The sequence below is a fragment of the Lissotriton vulgaris genome, chromosome 2_2 (genome assembly GCF_964263255.1).
Source record: "Lissotriton vulgaris chromosome 2_2, aLisVul1.2, whole genome shotgun sequence".
NCBI classification, from domain to species: Eukaryota; Metazoa; Chordata; class Amphibia; order Caudata; family Salamandridae; genus Lissotriton; species Lissotriton vulgaris.
The window spans coordinates 126,829,841-126,850,722 of NC_141688.1; the positions used below are offsets into that span (position 1 = coordinate 126,829,841).

At 49.5% G+C, this 20,882-nt stretch overlaps 1 protein-coding gene across 7 annotated transcripts in view; it reads left to right on the plus strand.

The window, feature by feature from the left end:
• The window catches only part of LOC147729139 (mucosa-associated lymphoid tissue lymphoma translocation protein 1-like), a 1,401,591-nt gene that overhangs the window by 657,952 nt on the left and 722,757 nt on the right, over positions 1–20,882 (plus strand). For all 7 annotated transcript variants that reach the window (XM_086959432.1, XM_086959437.1, XM_086959431.1 and 4 more), the window contains one exon: positions 9,886–9,982. In XM_086959432.1, coding sequence (XP_086815558.1) covers positions 9,886–9,982 — 97 coding nt within the window. The remainder of the gene's footprint in view (positions 1–9,885; positions 9,983–20,882) is intronic.

Consider the following 20,882-nt stretch of genomic DNA (forward strand, 5'->3'; position numbering starts at 1 on the left):
AGCTTGTTTTACCAGAACATAATCTTCTTGATATATATATTAAGTGAAAAAGAACTACAAAGTGTATTTATAAAAATATGTACTTATTATATAACACTCACTAACACATACAGGTATCTCCTAGCCGACGATGCACACAATGCGCACAATACTTTTCAATAGAAACAGGCGAGTAGCACGTAATACACAGTGGTCACCAGCTGGGAGACCAAACCATATACTAAGTTAGTTGTATGCAAACCACAACTCGAGTTCAAGACTATAGCCAGGAGACATAGAAGTGCCGACCCAAGGAACCGCCCAAGGTAAGTAATCAGGAGCCCCACGGAGGCCATGTGCAGAGTGGGAACTCTACCGCTGGATCAATGCTAGTCAATTGGTAAGTCACGGTTGCAATTTTGAAGAAGGACCCTTCCCAGTGTACCCTGAAGAAATAAGACACAAGGTTGGAGAGTCACCCCACCCATGGGTACCTTGGGAGCCAGGATATTTGTCCCGTGGGTCCATAGGTGAGAAGCGATGACGGAAACCGCTGTTGAACCCAATGGAGGACTTCAAGAAGATGCCGCTGCTGGAGAAGGAGAGAGTGTCCGGTGAAACCCAAAGGTGGATTCAAGTCGAGAAGTACCTGAAAACAGAGGGGATCGAGGCTATGCCACTTGGAAGTGACCAGGAGGCACGGAAGATGAATGCCCACCAATGTCAGGTGCTGCAGAAGAGTTGACAGTGACCTTGGAGCTGCAGCTGCGAGGAGCAGGTGATGCTGTGGAAGAGCAGGAACTGTTCACGAGCTGTCCCGCATCGAATGTCGAGAGCTGACGGGTGGGTGTCAGTCGTGAGCACCAACAAGCCTTGGCAACTGCAAACAATGTGGAAAGCGAAGAATGTGCAATGTCAGAACCAGCAACGTCCAGGTGACTCACCACGAGGAGGGAAGTCATGGCAGGCCCTGAGCAATCAGGGGGGCCCAAAGAATATGAAGATGACCCTCAAGAGAACCCACAAGCCGGAGGCACTGGAGCAGCGGGAGGACTTGAGCAGGTCACCAAAGAAGCAGGTCCATGATGCAAGTGTTGCTGTGAGGATGAAGAGCTTGGTCACTGCAGATGTTTGAGGCTGGGGCTACTTGGAGCACAGGGCTTTGTTCCCAGCGGTTCCGATGAGGGATACTGGCCGCAAACTTGGTGAGAGGACAGGTCAGGCCTCAAGGGATGTGAAGAACCACCACCTGTGTTGCTGAGCCTTTCAGAGTTCGTGGGAGCCCAGCATCAGCAGACCGATCAGCTTAGTTGCGGTGCCTGCAGATGCAGGGAAGTGACTCCTTCCCTTCAAGGGAGATTCCTTCAGGTGTCTTGGATGCCCACAGGCCTTGGAAGGTACCTGTATGGTGCAGAGGCACAGACGTTGCAGCAGACGAGCAGGCCGAGGAGATCAGGAGCAGCAGGAGTCTTCCTAGTTGCAACCTTGAAGCTCAGAGCGAAGTACAGCGAAGTCCAGAGTGCCCCATACAGTCGAAGAAGAAGTGGTGTCTGAAAGGAATCTTGTCCCAAGACGAATCTAGGGACCCACACACTGGTAAGACCCTAAATACCCTGGGGGAAGGGTTGGGACGATTCAGCGGTCCCTCCCAAAGGAGGGGCAGGGCAAAGGGGAGGATACTCCTCTGTTCTTTGTCCAGTTTCGCAACAGAGCGGGAGCCAACAGCTTCCTGAACTGCTTTTTGCTGGACTATGCATGGAGAGCACCAAATGTGCCCTGCACGCAGACAATGTGGCGGTGGCAAGCGCTCCCACCCTGCCCCAGTACACTAAATCATATCTGTGAGGTGATCACACCTTCCTGTGACAGTATACCTATTGTTCTGCCTTCACCTGCGCAAGCTTAACTCAGCAGCAGTAGGGCAGAAACGTGTCTCTGGCCTGCAGCAGCCGTTGCTAGCTATTCGGGTCTGGAAGACTGGTACTGGGAACACTGAAGGCCTCCCAAAGGAGCTTTACGGTGCTTGTAATCATACCTTCCACACCATTTATGGTGTGGGGCTATGATTCCAACTTATTTGATACCAAACATAATAGGATTTGTTGCAGCCAATTTCGAGAAGGTTACCACGTAATGATGCGGTACCCCTCTATATGTCATATGGCTGTTTTACTTACAACCTGAGAGAATGGACTCCGTAGGTCGTAGGGGTGTCCTGCTCATGCAGAGGCACCCTCACACTTAGAACCAAGCACCCTGCCTTCACGATTGATATACCTGCTCTGGGGTGACTTATAGGTTTTAAGTCCAGTGATCTTAGATATAGGGAAGCCTATATCTTTAGTAAGTGGTGCTAGCGCCTGCTTACACAGGCTGCAATGGCAGGCCAGTAGTTGCGAATTGAGTGGTCTCCCATGAGTGTCATAATGCATGCTTGAGGTCAGGGGGGACTCCTGGTGTACCTATGTCCTGGGTACCTTTAGTACCATATTCTAGGGACTGATAGGTGTACACCAGTGTCCAATCTGTAATGTACCTAAATACTTACCAAACCAATTTAGGGGAGAAAGCACAGAGACTGGGGTCCTGATTAGCAGGATCACTGTCAGACTAGTCAGAAATAGCATTACATCAAGCAAAAAGTGGGGGTAACCATAAAAGCAGATCCTACTTTACTACAGCCAACCACACCCAATCCAGGTGCCGAAACTCCACTCCCACTAATCTTCAGGCCGATTAGATTCCAACATTAGGAGACTATACTAGCACAGATGAAGAAATCTAAAGCACTAATCTGGAACAACGTCAAGATTGGAATATCCCAAGATTATGCAAAAGAGAATTTCACAGAAAAGGCTTCTTAGCGCTAAGAAATCCCCTAGTACCGCTGAGCATTACCTTCTCCTTCATCAGCACAGACAGATTTATAATCATCCACAGAGGAAAGACTGTAATCTTCGACCCGCAGATCTCAAAAGCTGCATCAAAAACCAACATCAACAAGAAATTGTAACCTGACTCGACCCCCTACACAATCCTAATGGACACACCTGTCTACTTTGCATCCCCACAGATTATCCTGACTTATGTATGATGCTTGTATGATGATGATTTGACATATTTGTTTTACTAGGTTCAGCTTCTTAGGCCTATATTGGCTTCTCCCAACAACCTTACGCTCCCTGATTTTCTCGACCTCTGACACATGGTAGGTTGGTAGGGATGCCTGGGTTCAAACCCTGCATCGACTGCAACCGACTGATGTCGGTTACCGAACCCCATCGCCGGTGCCTTCACTGTCTGGGCCCCGACCAAGACGACAAGTCCTGCTCCGACTGCCGGGCCCTGACGTCCAAAGTTAGACGGGAGCGGTCCCGCAAGCGACTCGAGCTCCGGCAGTCGGCCTGCGCTGCTCGAGGTCCCGGTCCGCGAGGAGGTCAAGGGACCGGTCGCGGGTCGAAGTCATCATAGCTCCGGGAGCCGTCACCAGTTTTCGGGCTCGAAGTCCTCAGGTAAGAGGCACAAGAAGTCGAAGAGGCGTCATCGCTCGCGCGACACGGCCGGCGGTTCGGGCGACACCGCCCCAGCAGCTCCGAAGGAGCCGCAGGCATCGCGGCCTGCTCCATACCCGCCGGTCACTGGGCAGAACGCAACGCCGGAGGAGATCGAGGCATTCCTCACGGCCATGAGGTCACTCACTCCTCCGTCGGTTTCCGCGGCGCCTTCGGGCAAAGCGGCCCGACTGGCTCGCCACGCGGGCCGGGCGCTTCAGCCCGGTGCTGTCGGGTGCTTCGGCCCCGGCGCCGTCGGCGACTTCGGTCCCGACGCTGCAGGGCCCCTCTGGATCTGGGTCATAGCGGTTGACCTCGCCGGCGCCGACCCCCAGGGTGCCGCCTCCGGCGCCGTCCCAGAACGACGTTGTCCCTGGTCCTACCCTCGATTCGGGTCCGGCATCGGAGCGGCGCCGCTCTCGACGTCGATGGGAGATTTCTATTTCTATGACCCGGCCCCATCCTTTGACCCTGAGTATCAAGAGATGGGTGGCGAGGAGGAATGGGAGGAGTCAGAGGACCCTCTGGCACGTGAGTGCCAGTCTTCTCAGGACTGGACAGGTGAGCTTGGGGAGGCCAGTGGTCTGGACACTTCACCCGATACTGGTTTTGTCTCCCCTCCTACCGTGGCTACGGAGGAGGAGGCTGCCTATAGTGTGGTGCTGACCCGGGCTGCCAAGGCCTTGGGCCTTGAGCTTCCCGTCGCAGGCCATGAGGACTAACCTCCTCACTGAGGTCCTTAAACTGCTGGCAAGGTCGGCTGAGCCTCTGCTGCCGTTTAATGAGGCCTTGTCAGACGTTCTTCTGGGCACTTGGTCCAAGCCCGCTACAGGTCTGACCCTTGCTTCCTGTCCACCCACCCCACGCCGAGAGCCTGGTCATCCAGTCCTCTAACTCCCAAACCGCATTCCCGACAGCTCCCCCCGATCGGGAATCCAGGAGGTATGAGGAATACGGGAAAAGGGTATTCTCCTCCCTGAGTTTGGGGTTGCGGTCAGTCAACACCACGTGCCTCTTGGGCCGTTACACCCACTCTCTGTGGGACACGGTCGCGGACGTGCTGCAACAGTGTCCGGAGGGGGTCCGGACTAAACTCGCCCAAGCCCTTGAGGAGGGTCGAGATGCGACACGGTATTCCATCCGGTGTGGGCTGGATACCACGTACTCACTGGGCAAAACGATGGCAACGACGGTCGCGATTCGTCGCCACGTCTGCTTGAGGTCCGCCAACTTTTCAGCTGATGTCCAAAATATCCTTATGGACACGCCGTTTGATGGCCGTCGCCTCTTAGGCGACAAGGTTGACCATGCGCTTGAGCACTTAAAGGACTCCAGGGCTACAGCCAAGTCCTTGGGCCTCTCGGCCCCGCGCCAGCAAACGGCTTCCTTTCGCTCCTTTCGTGGCCAAGGAATGGGCGCCCCCACACGTCTCACACGCCCTGCCAGCCACTTGCCGCAGACTACCATCCAGCGTGGGGGCGGACGTGGAAACCGCCGTGGCCGCAGTCGGGGACAACAGCAAGGCCCGTCCTCACCTGCCCCTGCAGCATCCCCCTAAAAACCCTCTTAGTCTGAGCTTTCAGGCCCATGTGACGCCAGTGGGGGCAGGGTTCGCCATCACCACCTCCACTAGCGCACTGTCACATCGGACAGATGGGTGCTGCAAATCGTTCGAAGGGGCTACTCCCTCCCCTTCGAGGCGACACCTCCAGCCATGCCACCGCAGTACCACAGCGTGTGGGGGGATTACTTGCAACTTCTACAAGAGGAAGGGGCCCATCGAGCGCATTCCTGGGCCAGAAGTAGTAAGTAAGTAAGTAACTGAGCTTATAAAGTGCCTGGTTACACTAGCCAGTGTGTCCCCGCGCTCTACCGCTGAGGAACCCATCCTGGCCTGTTCCTGTGAGGCGCCCACTCCTGGGCACCCCAAGGTGAAGCCAGGCATCCTTAGCGATTAGGGCCGGTGTGGAGATTAAGCAAGCTATTGCCCAGAGTTGCAGAGAAGGACCCATGATTAGAGTAGGCACCGTGGCGAGAATTATCGGGTCCGCGGGAATTGAACCCTCGTCCCGGGTCAGATCTCTGCATCATGGTCTTCCGCTCTAACCAGTGAGCCACACTTCTCCACTTAGGGTGTGGTTGTTACTCCCACTACTTACCCAAGAAGGGCAAAGGGGGCCTACGCCATATCTTGGACCTGCGGAACGTTAACGGCTTCCTCCGGAAGAAGAAGGTCAAGATGCTGACACTGGCTCAGGTCTTAGCTGCCCTGGACCCAGGAGACTGGATGCTAGCGTCGGACTTGCAGGACGCTTATTTTCATATCCCCGTCCTGCCGGCCCACCGACGTTACCTGTGGTTCACGGTAGGCCACGAGCACTTTCAGTTTACCCTGCTCCCCTTCGACCTTACCATTGTTCCACAGGTGTTCGCGAAAGTGATGGCGGTGGTCGCAGCTCATCTGCGCAGGTTAGGGGTTTCAGTCTTCCCCTACCTCGACGACTGGTTGTTGAAGGCGGGCTCGCCCCAGACAGTCGTCAGCCACCTCCAGACTACGGCCGATCTTCTGCACCTGCTGTGGTTCTCCATCAATGTGCGGAAGTCACACCTGTGTCCCTCTCAGAAGCTCCTCTTCATCGGAGCGGTTCTAGACTTGGCGCAGTTCCGGGTTTATCCTCTCGCACAGCGGGTTTGGGATATTCAGGCTCTCATTCCGATCTTTCAGCCGTTATCCTGAGTTTCGGTCAGGTTGACGCTGCAGTTTCTGCGGCTGATGGCCTACTGCATCCTTCTGGTGCATCACGCCAGGTCGCGGATGCGGGCTCTGCAGTGGGACCTGAAGTTTCAGTGGGCCCAGCATCAGGGCAACTTGTCCGACCATGTCTTGATCTCGGAGGGCACTGCAAGACAGTTGCAGTGGTGGCTCATGGACTGCGATTGGGTCAGCAGCAGATCCCTCTCCCTACCCCAACCGGAGCACGTAGTTGTGATGGACGCGTCCCTCCAGGGCTGGGGGGGGCCACATGGGAGACCTCTGGTCTCCGGCGGAGTCCCGGCTCCACGTCAACCTTCTGGAGCTGCGGGCAATCCGGCTTGCACTGCAACAAACAGAGCGGGTGGGGTCGTGGACCCTATGCCAGGAGGCTCTACGCCTCTGGCAGTGGCTGGATCATCAGGGCGTGACCCTGGTGGTTCAACACCTGGCAGGTTCCCTGAACACCAGAGCGGACGAACTCAGCCATCAGTACATGATGGATCACGAATGGCGTCTGAACTTGGACGTGGCGGAAGGCCTATTTCAGCAGTGGGGAGAGCCTTGATTAGATCTATTCGCCACAGAAGAGAACGCGCAATGTCATCAGTTTTGCGCGTTGGAATTTCCAAGGCGGCACTCGATCGGCGACGCTTTTCATCGCGAGTGGAGATGCGGTCTGTTGTACGCCTTTCCGCCTATACCACTTCTGCCCAGAGTGCTGAAGATGATCAGGCACGACCGGACCCAGGTCATCCTTGTCCCTCCGGACTGGGCAAGGAGATACTGGTATCCCGAGCTATTCAGCATGTCTGTCGATCCCCCGATTCATCTGCCTCTTCAGGAGGACCTTCTGTCGCAGCAGCAGGGGACGGTCCTCCACCCGAACCTGTCGAGTCTCCACCTCCATGCTTGGAGATTGAGCGGCGACAGTTGAGGCCATTTGACTTGCCTCCTGAAGTTTCTAATGTGATTCTGGCAGCCAGGCGTCCCTCCACAAAGTCGGTATACGCCTGCAGGTGGAACAGATTTGTGGCATGGTGCACAGCAAAGGCTGTGGATCCACTCTCTGCCCCCCCTTTTTGAGATTATCCTCTTCCTTCTTTCTCTTGCCCAGCAGGGCTCTGCTCTGGGCACTATCAAGGGCTACCTTTCTGCCCTTTCCGCCTTCTTAAGGCTACCTGATCAGCCTTCTTTGTTCAAGTCCCCGATTGTAAATAGGTTCTTGAAGGGCATCACTCATATTTTTCCCTCTGTTCCTTTCGTGATGCCCCAGTGGGACTTGAACCTGGTTCTGACTTACCTGATGTGTGCTCCTTTTGAGCCACTTCATAACTGTCCTCTCCGTCTTCTTACTCTTAAGACTGCTTTCCTGGTTGCCATCACCTCTGCCAGGAGAGTGAGTGAGCTCCAGGCCCTTTCCTCCAAGCCTCCTTTCCTTTCTGTCCATCCGGACAAGGTTGTGTTGCGGACAAGACCCCCCTATCTTGCCCAAGGTAGTCACAGCCTTCCAACATCGGGCAGTCCATCACTTTGCCCACCTTCGTTCCGCCTCCTCATCCCTCTAAAGAGGAAGAGCGGCTCCACTGTCTGGACCCAAAACGTGCACTCTATCTGGATCGCACACGCCAGTTCCGAGTGGATGACCAACTCTTTGTTGGTTACATGGTCGCTAAGAAGTGACGGGCGGTGCACAAACGGACAATCTCTCGGTGGGTCGTGTTGTGTATCAAGGCATGCTACTCTTTGGCTAAGAAGGAGCCTCCTGTTGGGCTGAGGGCCCATTCCACTCGGGCCACGGCGGCTACTACTGCCCTGGGCCGGGGAGTCCCCTTGCAGGACATCTGTCAGGCAGCTACGTGGGCCTCGCTGCACACGTTCGCAAGACACTACTGCCTGGACAGCCAAGTCCGGAGGGATGGCTTCTTTGGCCGTTCCGTCCTCCAGGACTTTCTGGTGTGATTATTGGTTTGCAGACCCACCACCAGGGTTGGTATTGCTGGGGTATCTATTCTGAGGTAAGGAATCTAATACTAACCTGTTTCTTTCAGATGCACTAGTTACTTACCTTCGGTAACGATATATCTGTAAGAAACAGTAGTTAGTATTAGATTCCTTACCGCCCCACCCATCCTCCCCGTTCTGCGAACCGATATCTAGGGTTAAGGTCATCCCCTTTCAGGGCCCTAGTTTCATGGCACCAGTGTTGGTTTTTATCATGGCTCTGCGTTTCTGGCGCGGAAAAGCTGTGTATAACGACTGACGTCCGCTCGCGAGGGTGGCGTCAAGTACTCCGGCGACGTCATCCCGACGCCGACGACGGATGTGGAGGCGCAGACGACGCCTACCGACGCGCAAGGGTACTGCTACGCAAAAGTTTCCGGATCCAGTGGATGCCTGGAGATATTCTAAGGTAAGGAATCTAATACTAACTCCTGTTTCTTACAGATATATTGTTACCGAAGGTAAGTAACTTGTGCATTAGGTGCTTCTTTGTTTCAAGTTGTTTTTATCGTATGTGGCTCGAAATTATTTGTATTTTATGTACATGTGTTTCTTACAGATATATTGTTACCGAAGGTAAGTAACTTATGCATTAGGTGCTTCTTTGTTTCAAGTTGTTTTTATTGTATCTGTCTCGAAAGTATTTGTATTTTATGTACATGTGTCATATTTGTATGGTTTTATGGATATTAACGATGTGGTCTAATTCTATGAAATTAAATGAAATAAGGATTTATAGAGCGCATGGCTGCCCTTGAGCGTCCTAGCGCTGGTTCGAGGTAGTAGAAAGAGAGTGCGACGGCAGGAGGGATCAGGGGAAGAGCCAAGTTTTCAAACTCTTGCGGAACGTGAGATGGTTTGGTTCCGCTCGCAGAGTGAGGGGAAGTGAGTTCCACAGTTTGGGAGCGATGAAGGAGAAAAGGCGACCTCCTGAGCGGGCTTTTTTGATCTTGGGTACAAATGCCAGGTGAAGGTGAGCAGAGCGCAGATTTCTGTTGGTTTCATAGGGTCTGATCCAGTGTTTAAGGATAGGAGGGCAGTTGTTGTGGAGGATTTTTATGGGTCAGACTAGGTGTCTTAAAATTGACCCGTTCTTGCACTGGGCGCCAGTGAAGTAGCTTAAGGGCTGATTTTGCGGAGCTCCTACGTGTAGTGCCTGTTGACAGCCTAGCTGCCGCATTTTGTACGCCCTGAAGTTTAGCAATTACTTTTTTAGGGGCGCCAAGATACAAGGCATTGCCGTTGTCGAGTCTAGAGATTAAAAGGCTCTGGATGATGAGCTTCCTGGTGTTTTGGGGGCAGAGGCAGGATTTTTCGAGTGGTCCTGAGAATACCATAGCATACGCCTGCTGATTTCCTAGCCTGGGTTACGAACGACAGATCCTGGTCCAGCCATATGCCCAAACTCTTAATGGAGGGTTTAGGAGTTGGGGCTTCACCCATGCAGGGAGGCCACAGCAAGTTTGACTTAAAGTATTGTTGTAATTTATCATATGTTTACTTGCTGTGGGATAAACCCACGATATTACATCTCCTACATGGAAAATAATCTTGACTTTTATATTCTGATTATTTTATTCTTCTTTGTTTTCTTTTTAGATTGACTCAGTGAAGTTAAAATATTGTGGTACTTATCTTTGCTGTGTAAAAAACAACCGAGGGGAGCACTGGAGTGACCCCATGGAAATTACCATAGGTAAGTTCCACTTAGCATTGTTCTTGTTTCCTTTCTTTTTCTTTTTATTCTTACTTTAGGAGGCTGGCTTAGTATATAGTGCACACTTTTTTAAGTGAAGCACCTTGCACTAATTCAGGCAACCCTTATGATGATTTTATTGCTCTTAGACAACCATAGAAAGCTCTCTAAGTGGTAGCTCTGGAGAGCAACCTACAGGCTTATCTTAAAGGAGTGTTAAGCAGCTTGTTTTACCAGATCAAATCATGTAGTGTACGATAAACGAAAAATAACCACCTATTGTGTATATATAAAAATATGTCTTTCTGATACACAGTACTCTCTAACACACTGGTATATCACCTACCTATAGATATAAACACAAATACACACCAATACTTTATTTGTAAACAGGTACATAAGCACAAAATACAGTGGCTCCCCTGGGAGACCAAACCATATACTACAAAAGTGGAATGCGAACTGCAACCAAAGTTGGGACTTGGACCAGAAGACTCAGAGGATCTGGTACGCAAGGAACCACCCACGGTAAGTACCCAGGAACCCCACGGAGGCTGTGTGCAGAGTGGAAACAAAGCTGCATGTCCAATAGAAGTCAACAGTAAAGTCACAGATTTTTCCAGAAGGACCCTGAAGAAGCCCAGTGAAAGGCAGAAGGCTGGAGAGTCACCCCACCGGTGGATACCCCAGGAATCAGGACACCTACACCAGGGAATCCGGGTGCATTGGAGCGAAGTGATGTCAGAAACCGCCGTAGACCACAACGGAGAACTTCTGGACAGATGCTACTGGAGAAGACTGTGCAAAAGGCCAATGGAATCCAAGGGTGGATTCTGGAAGTGAAGAACCTGTAAGCAGAGGGGACAGCAGAGGGGACAGTGTCTATGCCACTCGAAGGTGGCAAGGAGGCACGGAAGAGTAATGCCCACCGATGACGGACGGTTCATAAGTGATGACGGTGACCTTGTCAATGCAGCTGTGAGGACCAGGCAACGCTGAGGAAGACCAGGAGCCATGCACGAGCTGTCTCATGCCGGAAGTTGAAAATCAGGGAGGTTTGTGTCCGGCCGGAGCATCAACAAGCCTTGGCAGCTGCAACAGGTGTGCCATGTGAAGAAGGAGCAGTGTTGGGAAAAGCAAGGTCCAAGGGACTCACCCCAAGCAGGAGAGTGAGAGCAGGGCCCAAGCAGGGGAGTCAACTGAAGCAGGAGAAGACCCTCTAGAGGACCCACATACCGAAGACACGGGATTCGCAAGAGGACCTCAAACAGCTCTCCAAGAAGGAAGGCCCATGTGCAGAGGATGCTGTGAAGACGCTGTACTTGGCAGGAAGATATCATGGAGGTTGAATCTTCTTGTAGCCCAAAGATCTCTGGAGTGCAGAGCCAACAAGCCTTGGCAAGCGGCAAGCGGCAAGTCGACGCGGAGCACAGGGGTTTGTTCCCAGCGGTTCCTACGAGGGATACTGGCCTCAAAATGGCAGAGAGGACAGGTCAGGTTTCACTGTAGTTGCAGAGTCACCACCTGTGTTGCTGAGCCTTTTGAAGTCTGTGGGACATCAGGAGCAGCAGACCAGTCAGCTATGTTGTGGAGCCTGCAGATACAGGGGAGTGACTCCTTCACTCCAAAGGTGATTGCTCTGGGTGTCCTTGATGCCCACAGGTCTGTTGAAGATCCTGGAAGAAGCACAGACACAGACGATGAAGAAGACTTGCACAGCAACGAGACCAGGAGCAACAAGAGTCTTCCTTGATGCAGTCTCGGTTCTAGGTGAAATCCAGCGAAGTCCAAGTGTCCAGACAGCTGAAGAGTGACATGATTTCAGGCTTGAGTCGTGTCCCACAACGAGTATGAAGAGCCACCATCAGGTAAGCCCTTAAGTGCCCTAGGGAAAGGGTGGAACGACTCAGGGGTCCCTCCCAGAAGAGAGGCTGGACAGAAGGGTCTACTACCATGTTCTTTGTCCAGATTCGCGCCAGAGGGGGAGCCAAGGTCTCTGAGAACTTGTTCCAATTGGAGTCTGCAAAGAGGGTACCTAATGTGCACTGCAGAGCAGTCTGGTGGTGCTGGCAAGCTCCCCCACCCCAGCCCAGTACACTAACTCCTGCCTTGGAGGTGGGCACACCTCTCTGCTACAGGAAACCTATTGTTCTACCTTCCTACTCAAGCTTGGCTCAGCAGCAGGAGAGCATAATTGTATCTGTGGTCGGCAGCAGCACTAGCTTGCTGTCAGACCCTGAAAGATGTAACGGGGAGTACAGGGGGTTACCCCCAGTGAGCCCCCCAGTACATGGGATCATACTTCCATCAGTGGAATCGGTGTTGGGGTACGATTCCAACATGTTTTATACCAAACATGACCAGGTTTGGTGCAGCCACTATTTGGTTAGACATCTTGTAATGACTGATGTCCACAATATGTATTAACCCCTTGCATGCTCATGACAAGCTCAGCTCGTCATGACCTACAATGCTCCGGTGCTCATGACGAGCTAAGCTCGTCATGGCCTTTAGAACTGCTGTGCTGAACATTCTAAGAAACGGCTGTGGCCGTGACGAGCTCAGCCGTGACGAGCTCAGCTCGTCATGAGCACAGGAGCACTGTAGCTCATGACGAGCTGAGCTCGTCATGAGCACCGGGGCGCTGCGCGCGCCCCCACTTCCCCCAGCACAGCAGGGGAATGTGCCCAGCAGGGAAGGGGTTAAAGTGGTTGACTGGACTTAAAAAGCCAAGAGCATCGACTCCGGGTTTTTTAGGGGTGTCCTGCTCCTGCATGTAGGGACATCCTCACACTTAAAACCAAGCACCCTGCCTTCAGGACTGAAAAGTCTGCCAGAGGGGTGACTTATAGGTTTTAAGTGCAGTGACCTCTGATATAAGTAAACTTATATCTGTAGTGAGGGGTGCTAGTACCAACTCACATAGGCTGCAATGGCAAGCTTGTAGTCAAGGGTTGAGTGGACTCTCATCATGGGTGGCAAAATACATGCTGCAGCGCATGGGATACCCTGGTGTACCTATGCCCTGGGTACTTTAGTACCATATACTAAGGACTTACAAGGGTACACCAGTAGCCAATTATGGAGGTACAGAAGTAATTACCATGGTCAGTTTAGGGAGGAAGCACAGTGGCTGGGGTCCTTATTAGCAGGATCAAAAAACATACCAACACCAGCAAGAAGTGGGGGTAACCATGAAAGTAAATTCTAGTTTCCTACACTTACACTTTTGAACGAAGCTTGAACTACAATAAAGATTTTCCTTACCTTTGCAGAAAACAATCTCAATTTTATTAAAGATAAGGAGACTGATATTGTTGTTACACCTACCTTATAACGGCATAAGATCAGCAGTTTTAGCAGACAAGTACATAGAGTTTTTACTAGGCCTGTATGAATTTTGTGGTATGCTGCTGTAATCTTGCGTAATTTCGGACATTTTACATTACACTTGTTTTACGGAATTCTCAAAATTATGCCACATTGTGTAAGTTCAAATTCTGTAAAAATCCTCTTGTGGAAGCATGGAGATAATACGAACAGCAACACGAGCAGCTGTTGTTCATGTGTTTTTTTATGTAGTTTTAATTCAAAATATGTCTTTACATCCAAAATGGACGTGAGGAAACATTTTGTGTTGAAATATAGCATTAAAGTCCAATATTTGTGATTCATGTAATTGTTGTGAAATTTCACATAATCACGCAAAATGAAATTATGAACATATTGCACACCCCTACTTTTTACATCCAATTTTTTTAATTGATCACTTGCATGGCATAAAATATCTCTTTTAATTGCCCTAAATTTAAATAATACAATATGTGTGTTTTTGTGTGGTGCACAGTTTACATGTTTTGCTCTGTTAAAGACTTGCCTTGACTCTTGCACATTTTATGATATATTATCTAATGCTCAGATTACTTACCAGAAATCCTCATTACTCCTATTCTTCCTTCCTTGTCCCAATATTTACTCTGTGAGTAAATGTGCCCATTCACCTTTAAGTGTCCATCGCTTTCCAAGCTATTTCCTTTGTTTCTATTACTAACGTAGAGAATCTACCCAGAAATCACTTTGCTTCCCTCAATACTTCTTGTTCAATACCAAGCCCCTGACTAGAGGCTGATGAGCGCAACAGGGTGGGAGGGAGGCTCGTAAGTATTGGGAAAGGAAGAACCCGAGTAATGAAGATTACCGATAAGTAATCCGAGCATTACCTCCTCACTTTCTTACCTGTCCCTCTACTTACTCTATGAAGTCCGCCTAAGCAAAAACTTTCATCAGCAAAGAGATTGCAATCACACTGTATAGAGGGGAAAAGAATGCTATTATTATTTTCATCAAACAAAAAGGCAAAGTGCGCTTTTACATTATCATCAGATACTAACACGCCTATATGATGTAAAAACAGATATTTTAGGCCATTAATGGATGCTAACAGAATTTGAAAACCAAAAAGCCCATTGAAAAACCTGGGCTACATGTAACCTGTAATCGCAATTCTAAATGAGAGAGGATCAGAAGATAGCCTTAAAAATGTTACTGCCCAATTATCCCAGAGAACTGCAACTTCTGTAGTGGAGTGAAATGCAATGTGAAAAGGATCCTACCTACAATCCTATCTGCGATCGCTGATGGCACCCTATCATCCCAGCCGTTCTCTTCGATCATGTAACAATAATCTCTCTGCAGTTACCAGAGTTAGGAGAACCCGACTTGGTGGCCGGTCTTTCGCTTATCTAAGTGCCAAACTGTGAAATGCTTAGCCTGCCTTTATAAGATTATTCTGATCCTTTGATGTTTTTTGGAATCTCTTAAAGATTTGGCTCTTCTGTTCCATTTGATTCATGTTAAGATTCTGATGTTATTCTTTAATATGCCTAGCGCTGGGAAACCCTGTTAGAGTAGCCATGTACTCTACAAAGCTATATAAAAATAATAATGATCCTCATAGGCTAAGAAATTACCCTCTTCATGGACATCCTTGTAAACCGCCCCTATTGCTCTGACCATATCCAGACAATGAACCAAAGAGATTGTACTGATGCTGTCTGGTTGAAGAGCAGGGAGAACAATCACCTAACTCCTGAGAAAGTCTGTGCTGACCTGGACCCTAAGGGAAAGTACATAAGATCCTAAAACAAGGGTGTTGATATGAAAATGCATCCATCTGTTGCTTTTCCCTGGCAAAGAATGAGGGTACCAGGAAAAGCCCCTTAAGAACAGCAAACACTTCAGCCCTGGTGTCCAGAGACCCCAGAAGAGTTCCCTTGAGATTGAAAAAAACAGTAAGAAGAGATTGATCTTAAATAAAGAAGACTGTAGAGCGTCACAATTATAGGTTCTGCAGAAAAAAGGCACTTAAAGGTGAACTGAACATCCTAATTTGCAAATTGCTGTAATTTCTGTAATGCCACAGACATTCCCTTATCAAGACTCTCCAGTAAGAATTGGAACATATTAGGATTTGCAGTAACAATAGAAGAAAATGCTTCTCTCACGAAGCATCAAGGAAGCAATAAAGAGCCTAAGATGTCTCTTCTATAAAGCTTGTAGAGAACTGTAGACTAAGAAATTCCTCTCTTGAGCAAGCTCACACTGTCCATAACCGGACTGATAGGTGTAACCAGGTAGGGCATCAAGAGGTATAAGATGATACCACGAATGAGAAGGTAAAGAAAGATTTTACTCGTTTACCCTCTGTAGACATACAAGGACGAGAAACCTGGTCTTCCGTGCAGACCTGAAGAAGCAAGAACATCTTCACTGGTATATGACATTGAGTCAGTATTCAGATATGAGGATGTCCTCCACAAATTCTTCTGAAGAGAAAGAAAATGATTTAGAAAAAAAGAAATCTGCATCCCTCTATCCCTGAGAATGACTTAAGCTAACCCAAAAATACTGCATTTCCCTGTTTTCGACGCTGCTCACTTACTAGAGGCACTTACCTTGACATGAACACTTGTAAGAGACCTATAAGGCAAAAAGGATCTTGTATATCAAATTCTGTTCTGAATTAAGGAGGAATAATTTGTCAGATAATCAGAATTCTAGAATCACCACTCTCCCTATGGATTCAAGGACCACCAATCTCCCTGTGGATAATGGACTAAAGGAGGACTATCAACCCCTAATCACTGGACACAACACCAGTCAAACCCTCTGTCCACCAAAGAAAGTTGCCCACTGTAACCCTGTAAATCTGTGACAGATGGAAGAGATACTACAAAGAACAGAAAAGCATCCCAATAACCAATTGTACTTTAGAAATCTCTCCTGCAAAACAAAGACAACACAAAGTAGTGTGTACCTCTTAAAGCGAGTCAGAGGAGTAACTTCGTTCAGGAATCCCACTTTTATTGTTAAACTTAAGTAATCCGAGGCATGCTGCATTAGAAGCAGCCTGGAATAACTACTATGACCTTACTCAAGGAGGGACCTGGAGCTGGGAAACGTTCTAAGCTGGAGTCCCGAAAAACTAACCATTGAATCCACCTGTCTACTATTACAATCTTCCACTACGCTAGCAAGGACTAACATTAAGCTAGGAATACTACCCATACCTTGAGTCTTGACAGACAAACATGTAGTAATTAGATATATTTCTCTCGCCTCTTTTCAGGCAATGCTGACTGAAGAATTACCTAGTACCTCTTTCAGTCCCTCTCCAACATGATAGATAATTTATTCTTTAAGCTTACAACACACGCGTCTCCTAGAAGTCATAGATAATTTTTAGCATAACAGAGACTCTTACATTATTAAGCCTAACAATAGACAAGAATTGCAATTTCAATCGACTGAATAAATGAGAACCATCTGTGTCTACTTGATTGTAAGCAGGTAGAATGAAAAATTATATACTATGAACTGGAGAATACTACATAGGTTCCCTGATCTTGACAGTAAATTGGGTCCAGGATTTACTGTCCTCAAAGCATCCTCAACCTACTTGAAAATTAAACCAGTCAAGAGGCAATCCTAAAAAAAAATGAGATTTCCTATTTAGTTTATAAGGGGTCTAACAACATAGTTGCGTAAAGTTTCTCCCCTGCAGGAAAGATAAAATCCTTTTCATATTGTGGAAACCAAAACTCTTTTGTGAACATCCACTAAAAAAGCACTTTCAGAAACAAGCATTTGCAATGCAATATGTCTCGCATTAGGAAAGTTTGAGCTATTGGTATTGTAAATGACACATTTTACATTTATGTTTTGGTTTTTGAAAATAGCGAAATTAAGAGCTTTGTCATTTACAAGGACAATATTTATAACTTTCGCAAATGTGACACCTATATCATTTATAATACAATATGTGTTGTATTTACGTGACTTGGATGTATTGATATTACAAATAACAATGGCTTATAACATTTTTTAATAATTAATACTTAAATAAAAGTTATTGTAATTTATAATGGCAAAAGCTGAAACTTTTGTGAATAACTTTTGTGAAGATTATGTTCAGTGTATTTTATTGTGACGAAAATCCAAGGACAGAAGTGAAATATTAACATCTTTTTGTGACATTTGTAATAAAGCTTGAAACATTGAGAGAACATATTTGAACCAGTTGTTGTTAAATGGTTACACAGATTGATGCTGTGGTGGCGCTGGGTGATGTTGTGGTGGCGACGAGTGATGTTGTGGCGTTCAGTGATGCTGTGGTAGCGCATAGTGATGTTGTGGTGCCCCTGAGTGATGCTGTGGTGGTTCTGAGTGATGCTGTGGTGATGCGATAGATAGAGTGAGTGCGATAGATAGATAGAGTGAGGGCGATGGATAGATAGAGTGAGGGCGATGGATAGATAGAGTGAGGGCGATGGATAGATAGAGTGAGGGCGATGGATAGATAGAGGGAGGGCGATAGATAGAAAGAGGGAGGGCGATAGATAGATAGAGTGAGGGCGATAGATAGTGTAAGGGCAATAGATATATATATAGGGTGAGGGCGATAGATAGATAGAGTGAGGACGATAGATAGATAGGGTGAGGGCGATAGATAGATAGATAGATAGATAGATAGATAGATAGATAGATAGATAGAGTGAGATAGATAGATAGATAGATAGAGTGAGTGTGATAGATAGATAGATAGATAGATAGATAGATAGATAGATAGATAGATAGATAGATAGATAGATAGATAGATAGATAGATAGAGTGAGTGGAGGCGATAGATAGATAGATAGATAGTTAGATAGATAGATAGATAGATAGATAGATAGATAGATAGATAGACAGTGTAACCTTAAGGGTGTACAAGGAGGGAAGGAGCCCAGTCTGAAGTGAAGTTTTGAAGGGTTTTATTAAATGAGACAACAATGTCCAGAAATGACCAAGGCACAACTCATATTTATAGGGTAGAGGGGACCGTCTTGAAAGGGCTGGACGTTTCTTCTAGGGGCTGGTGCAGTCTTCTTCTTGGACCTCTCTCGCTCGCACGTCCCAAAACAAAAGAAAAGACACGTGGCTGTTAGTTCACAGCACGACTCTGTACAATTTAAGGGAAGGGAGTGGGGGCAACACACGTGAGGAAAGCAACAGACACCGACACCCAAAAGAGCCGACCCGGAAGGGTGAATGTGAGGTGCTCAAGGCTAGCAGTGCCCGGTCCGACCTCCCTCCTCCCGTTATTAACCACTCCCTGCTCGTTTAAATGTCAATAGGGTACGCAGCCGTTCACGTACCTGGTGTAGCCACGCGTCTTCCTGCGCGTGGCTGGGCGATACACGGGAACGTTGGCCTCTAGGCTTCTCCGGTGTCCCTGCTTCTGGTCCGTCCTCTCGGTCAAGAAGGCGAACGTTAGCTTCTCCGTCGTCTGCTTGCTCCGACTCTCCAGGGCATGGGTACTCACAAACTTTCTCTCGGGGGCCAAATTTACAGTTTGGTTTGTGTCCGAGGGCCGCATCGGTGGGGGGGCAGGGTCAGTGGGGGAGGGGGAGGGGCTAGAGCAACAACATAAAACTGACCATGAGGTTGATCATAGGTCCCTGCAGCGGACGCCTTCGTCCACTGAGCCGTCCCGGCATACACACATCTCTCTCGGTCTCCCTCCCTCTCTCTAGCTCTCTCTCCCTCTCACCCTCCCTCTCTCCTGTCTTCCTCTGTCTCACTCTGACTGTCTCACTCCCTCTCTCTCACTCCCTCTCTCTCACTACCTCTCTCTCACTCCCTCCCTCTCACTCCCTCTCCGTCCCCCTCCCTTTCCCTCCCTCTCACTCACTCTCTGTATCACCCCCTTTCCCTCCCTTTTCCTCCCTCTCCGTCTCCTTCCCTTTCCCTCCCTCTCACTCCCTCCCTTTCCCTCCCTCTCTGTCTCCATCTCACTCCCTCTCCCTCCCTGTCCGTCTCACTCCCTCTCCGTCTCACTCACTCCCTCTCCCTCCCTCTCCCACTGATTCACTCTCACTCTCTCCCTCTCTCTCACTCACTCACTCTCTCTCATTCACTCACTCCCTCCCAATCACTCTCTCCCACTCACTCTCTCCCACTCACTCTCTTCTACTCACTCCCTCTCACTCACTCCCTCTCACTCACTCCCTCTCACTCACTCCCTCTCACTCACTCCCTCTCACTCACTCACTCACTCCCTCTCACTCACTCACTCATTCTCACTCACTCTCACTCTCTCAGTCACTCTTTCACTCCCTCCCTCTCCCTCCCTCTTCCTCCCTCTCCCTCCCTCTTCCTCCCTCTCCCTCCCTCCCTCTCTCTCTCCCTCTCACTCCCTCCCTCCCTCTCACTCCCTCTCACTCACTCCCACTCACTCCCTCTCATTCACTTCATCCCTCTCACTCACTCCCTCTCACTCACTCAACTCATTTACTCACTCACTCCCACTAACTCCCTCTCCCTCACTCACTCCCTCTCTCACTCCCTCTCCCTCACTCACTCCCTCTCCCTCACTAACTCCCTCTCCCTCACTCACTCCCTCTCAACCCCTCTCTCTCTCCCTCTCACACTCTCCCTCTCACTCCCACTCACTCACTCCCACTCACTCACTCCCACTCACTCACTCCCACTCACTCACTCCCACTCACTCACTCCTACTCATTTACTCATTCTTTCTCACTCCCTCTGTCACTCACTCCCTCTCAGTCACTCACTCCCTCTCAATCACTCACTCCCTCTCAATCACTCACTCCCTCCCTCTCCCTCACTCCCTCTCACTACCTCTCACTCACTCCCTCCCTCTCACTCACTCCCTCCTTCCCTCTCACTCACTCACTCACTCCCTCTCACTCTCTCTCTCTCTCTCTCTCTCTCTCTCTCCGTCCCCCTCCCCCTCCCTTTCCCTCCCATTCCCTCTGTCACCTCACCCTGCCTGTGCGCCAGCCGGGGCACACACACACAGCCGCACCCGAGCACTTCACAGGTCATTAAAAGACCATTTGCATGTTAATGATGCCTTTGTATTTCACCTCTCCTTAGGCCCCTGCAGCTTTACTCTGGCCATTCCTCGGATCGCCCGGCCGGCAGCCCCCACAAAGCAGCAAGAGTCTCTCTCGCTGCTGCAGACACTTTAAAAAAAAAAACTCGGGAAACACAGTTAAGCTGTCTCGGGGGTCCGCGGGCCGCCAGGGAAGGCTTGTCGGGCCGCCACTGGCCCGCGGGCCGTACTATGAGTACCCCTGCTCCAGGGCCTTGACTCGCTCCTGCTTCCTTTCGTTCTTCGCTGTGGGTGGTTTCTCTACGGGTCCTCGACTCCAGGTCACGCCGCACCATCCACATCTCGGCGTCTTCCTGGTCTGCCTTTGTCCGTCCTAAGCCGCGCTCCGATTGGCTCGGCGACGTCCACGTCACAGGGGGGAAGTCTTCCTCATAGGAATCCCAGCCGTCCTTAAAGGGCCCGGACCACTTCTGAAAGCGAGACGGAGAGTCCGTTACGGGG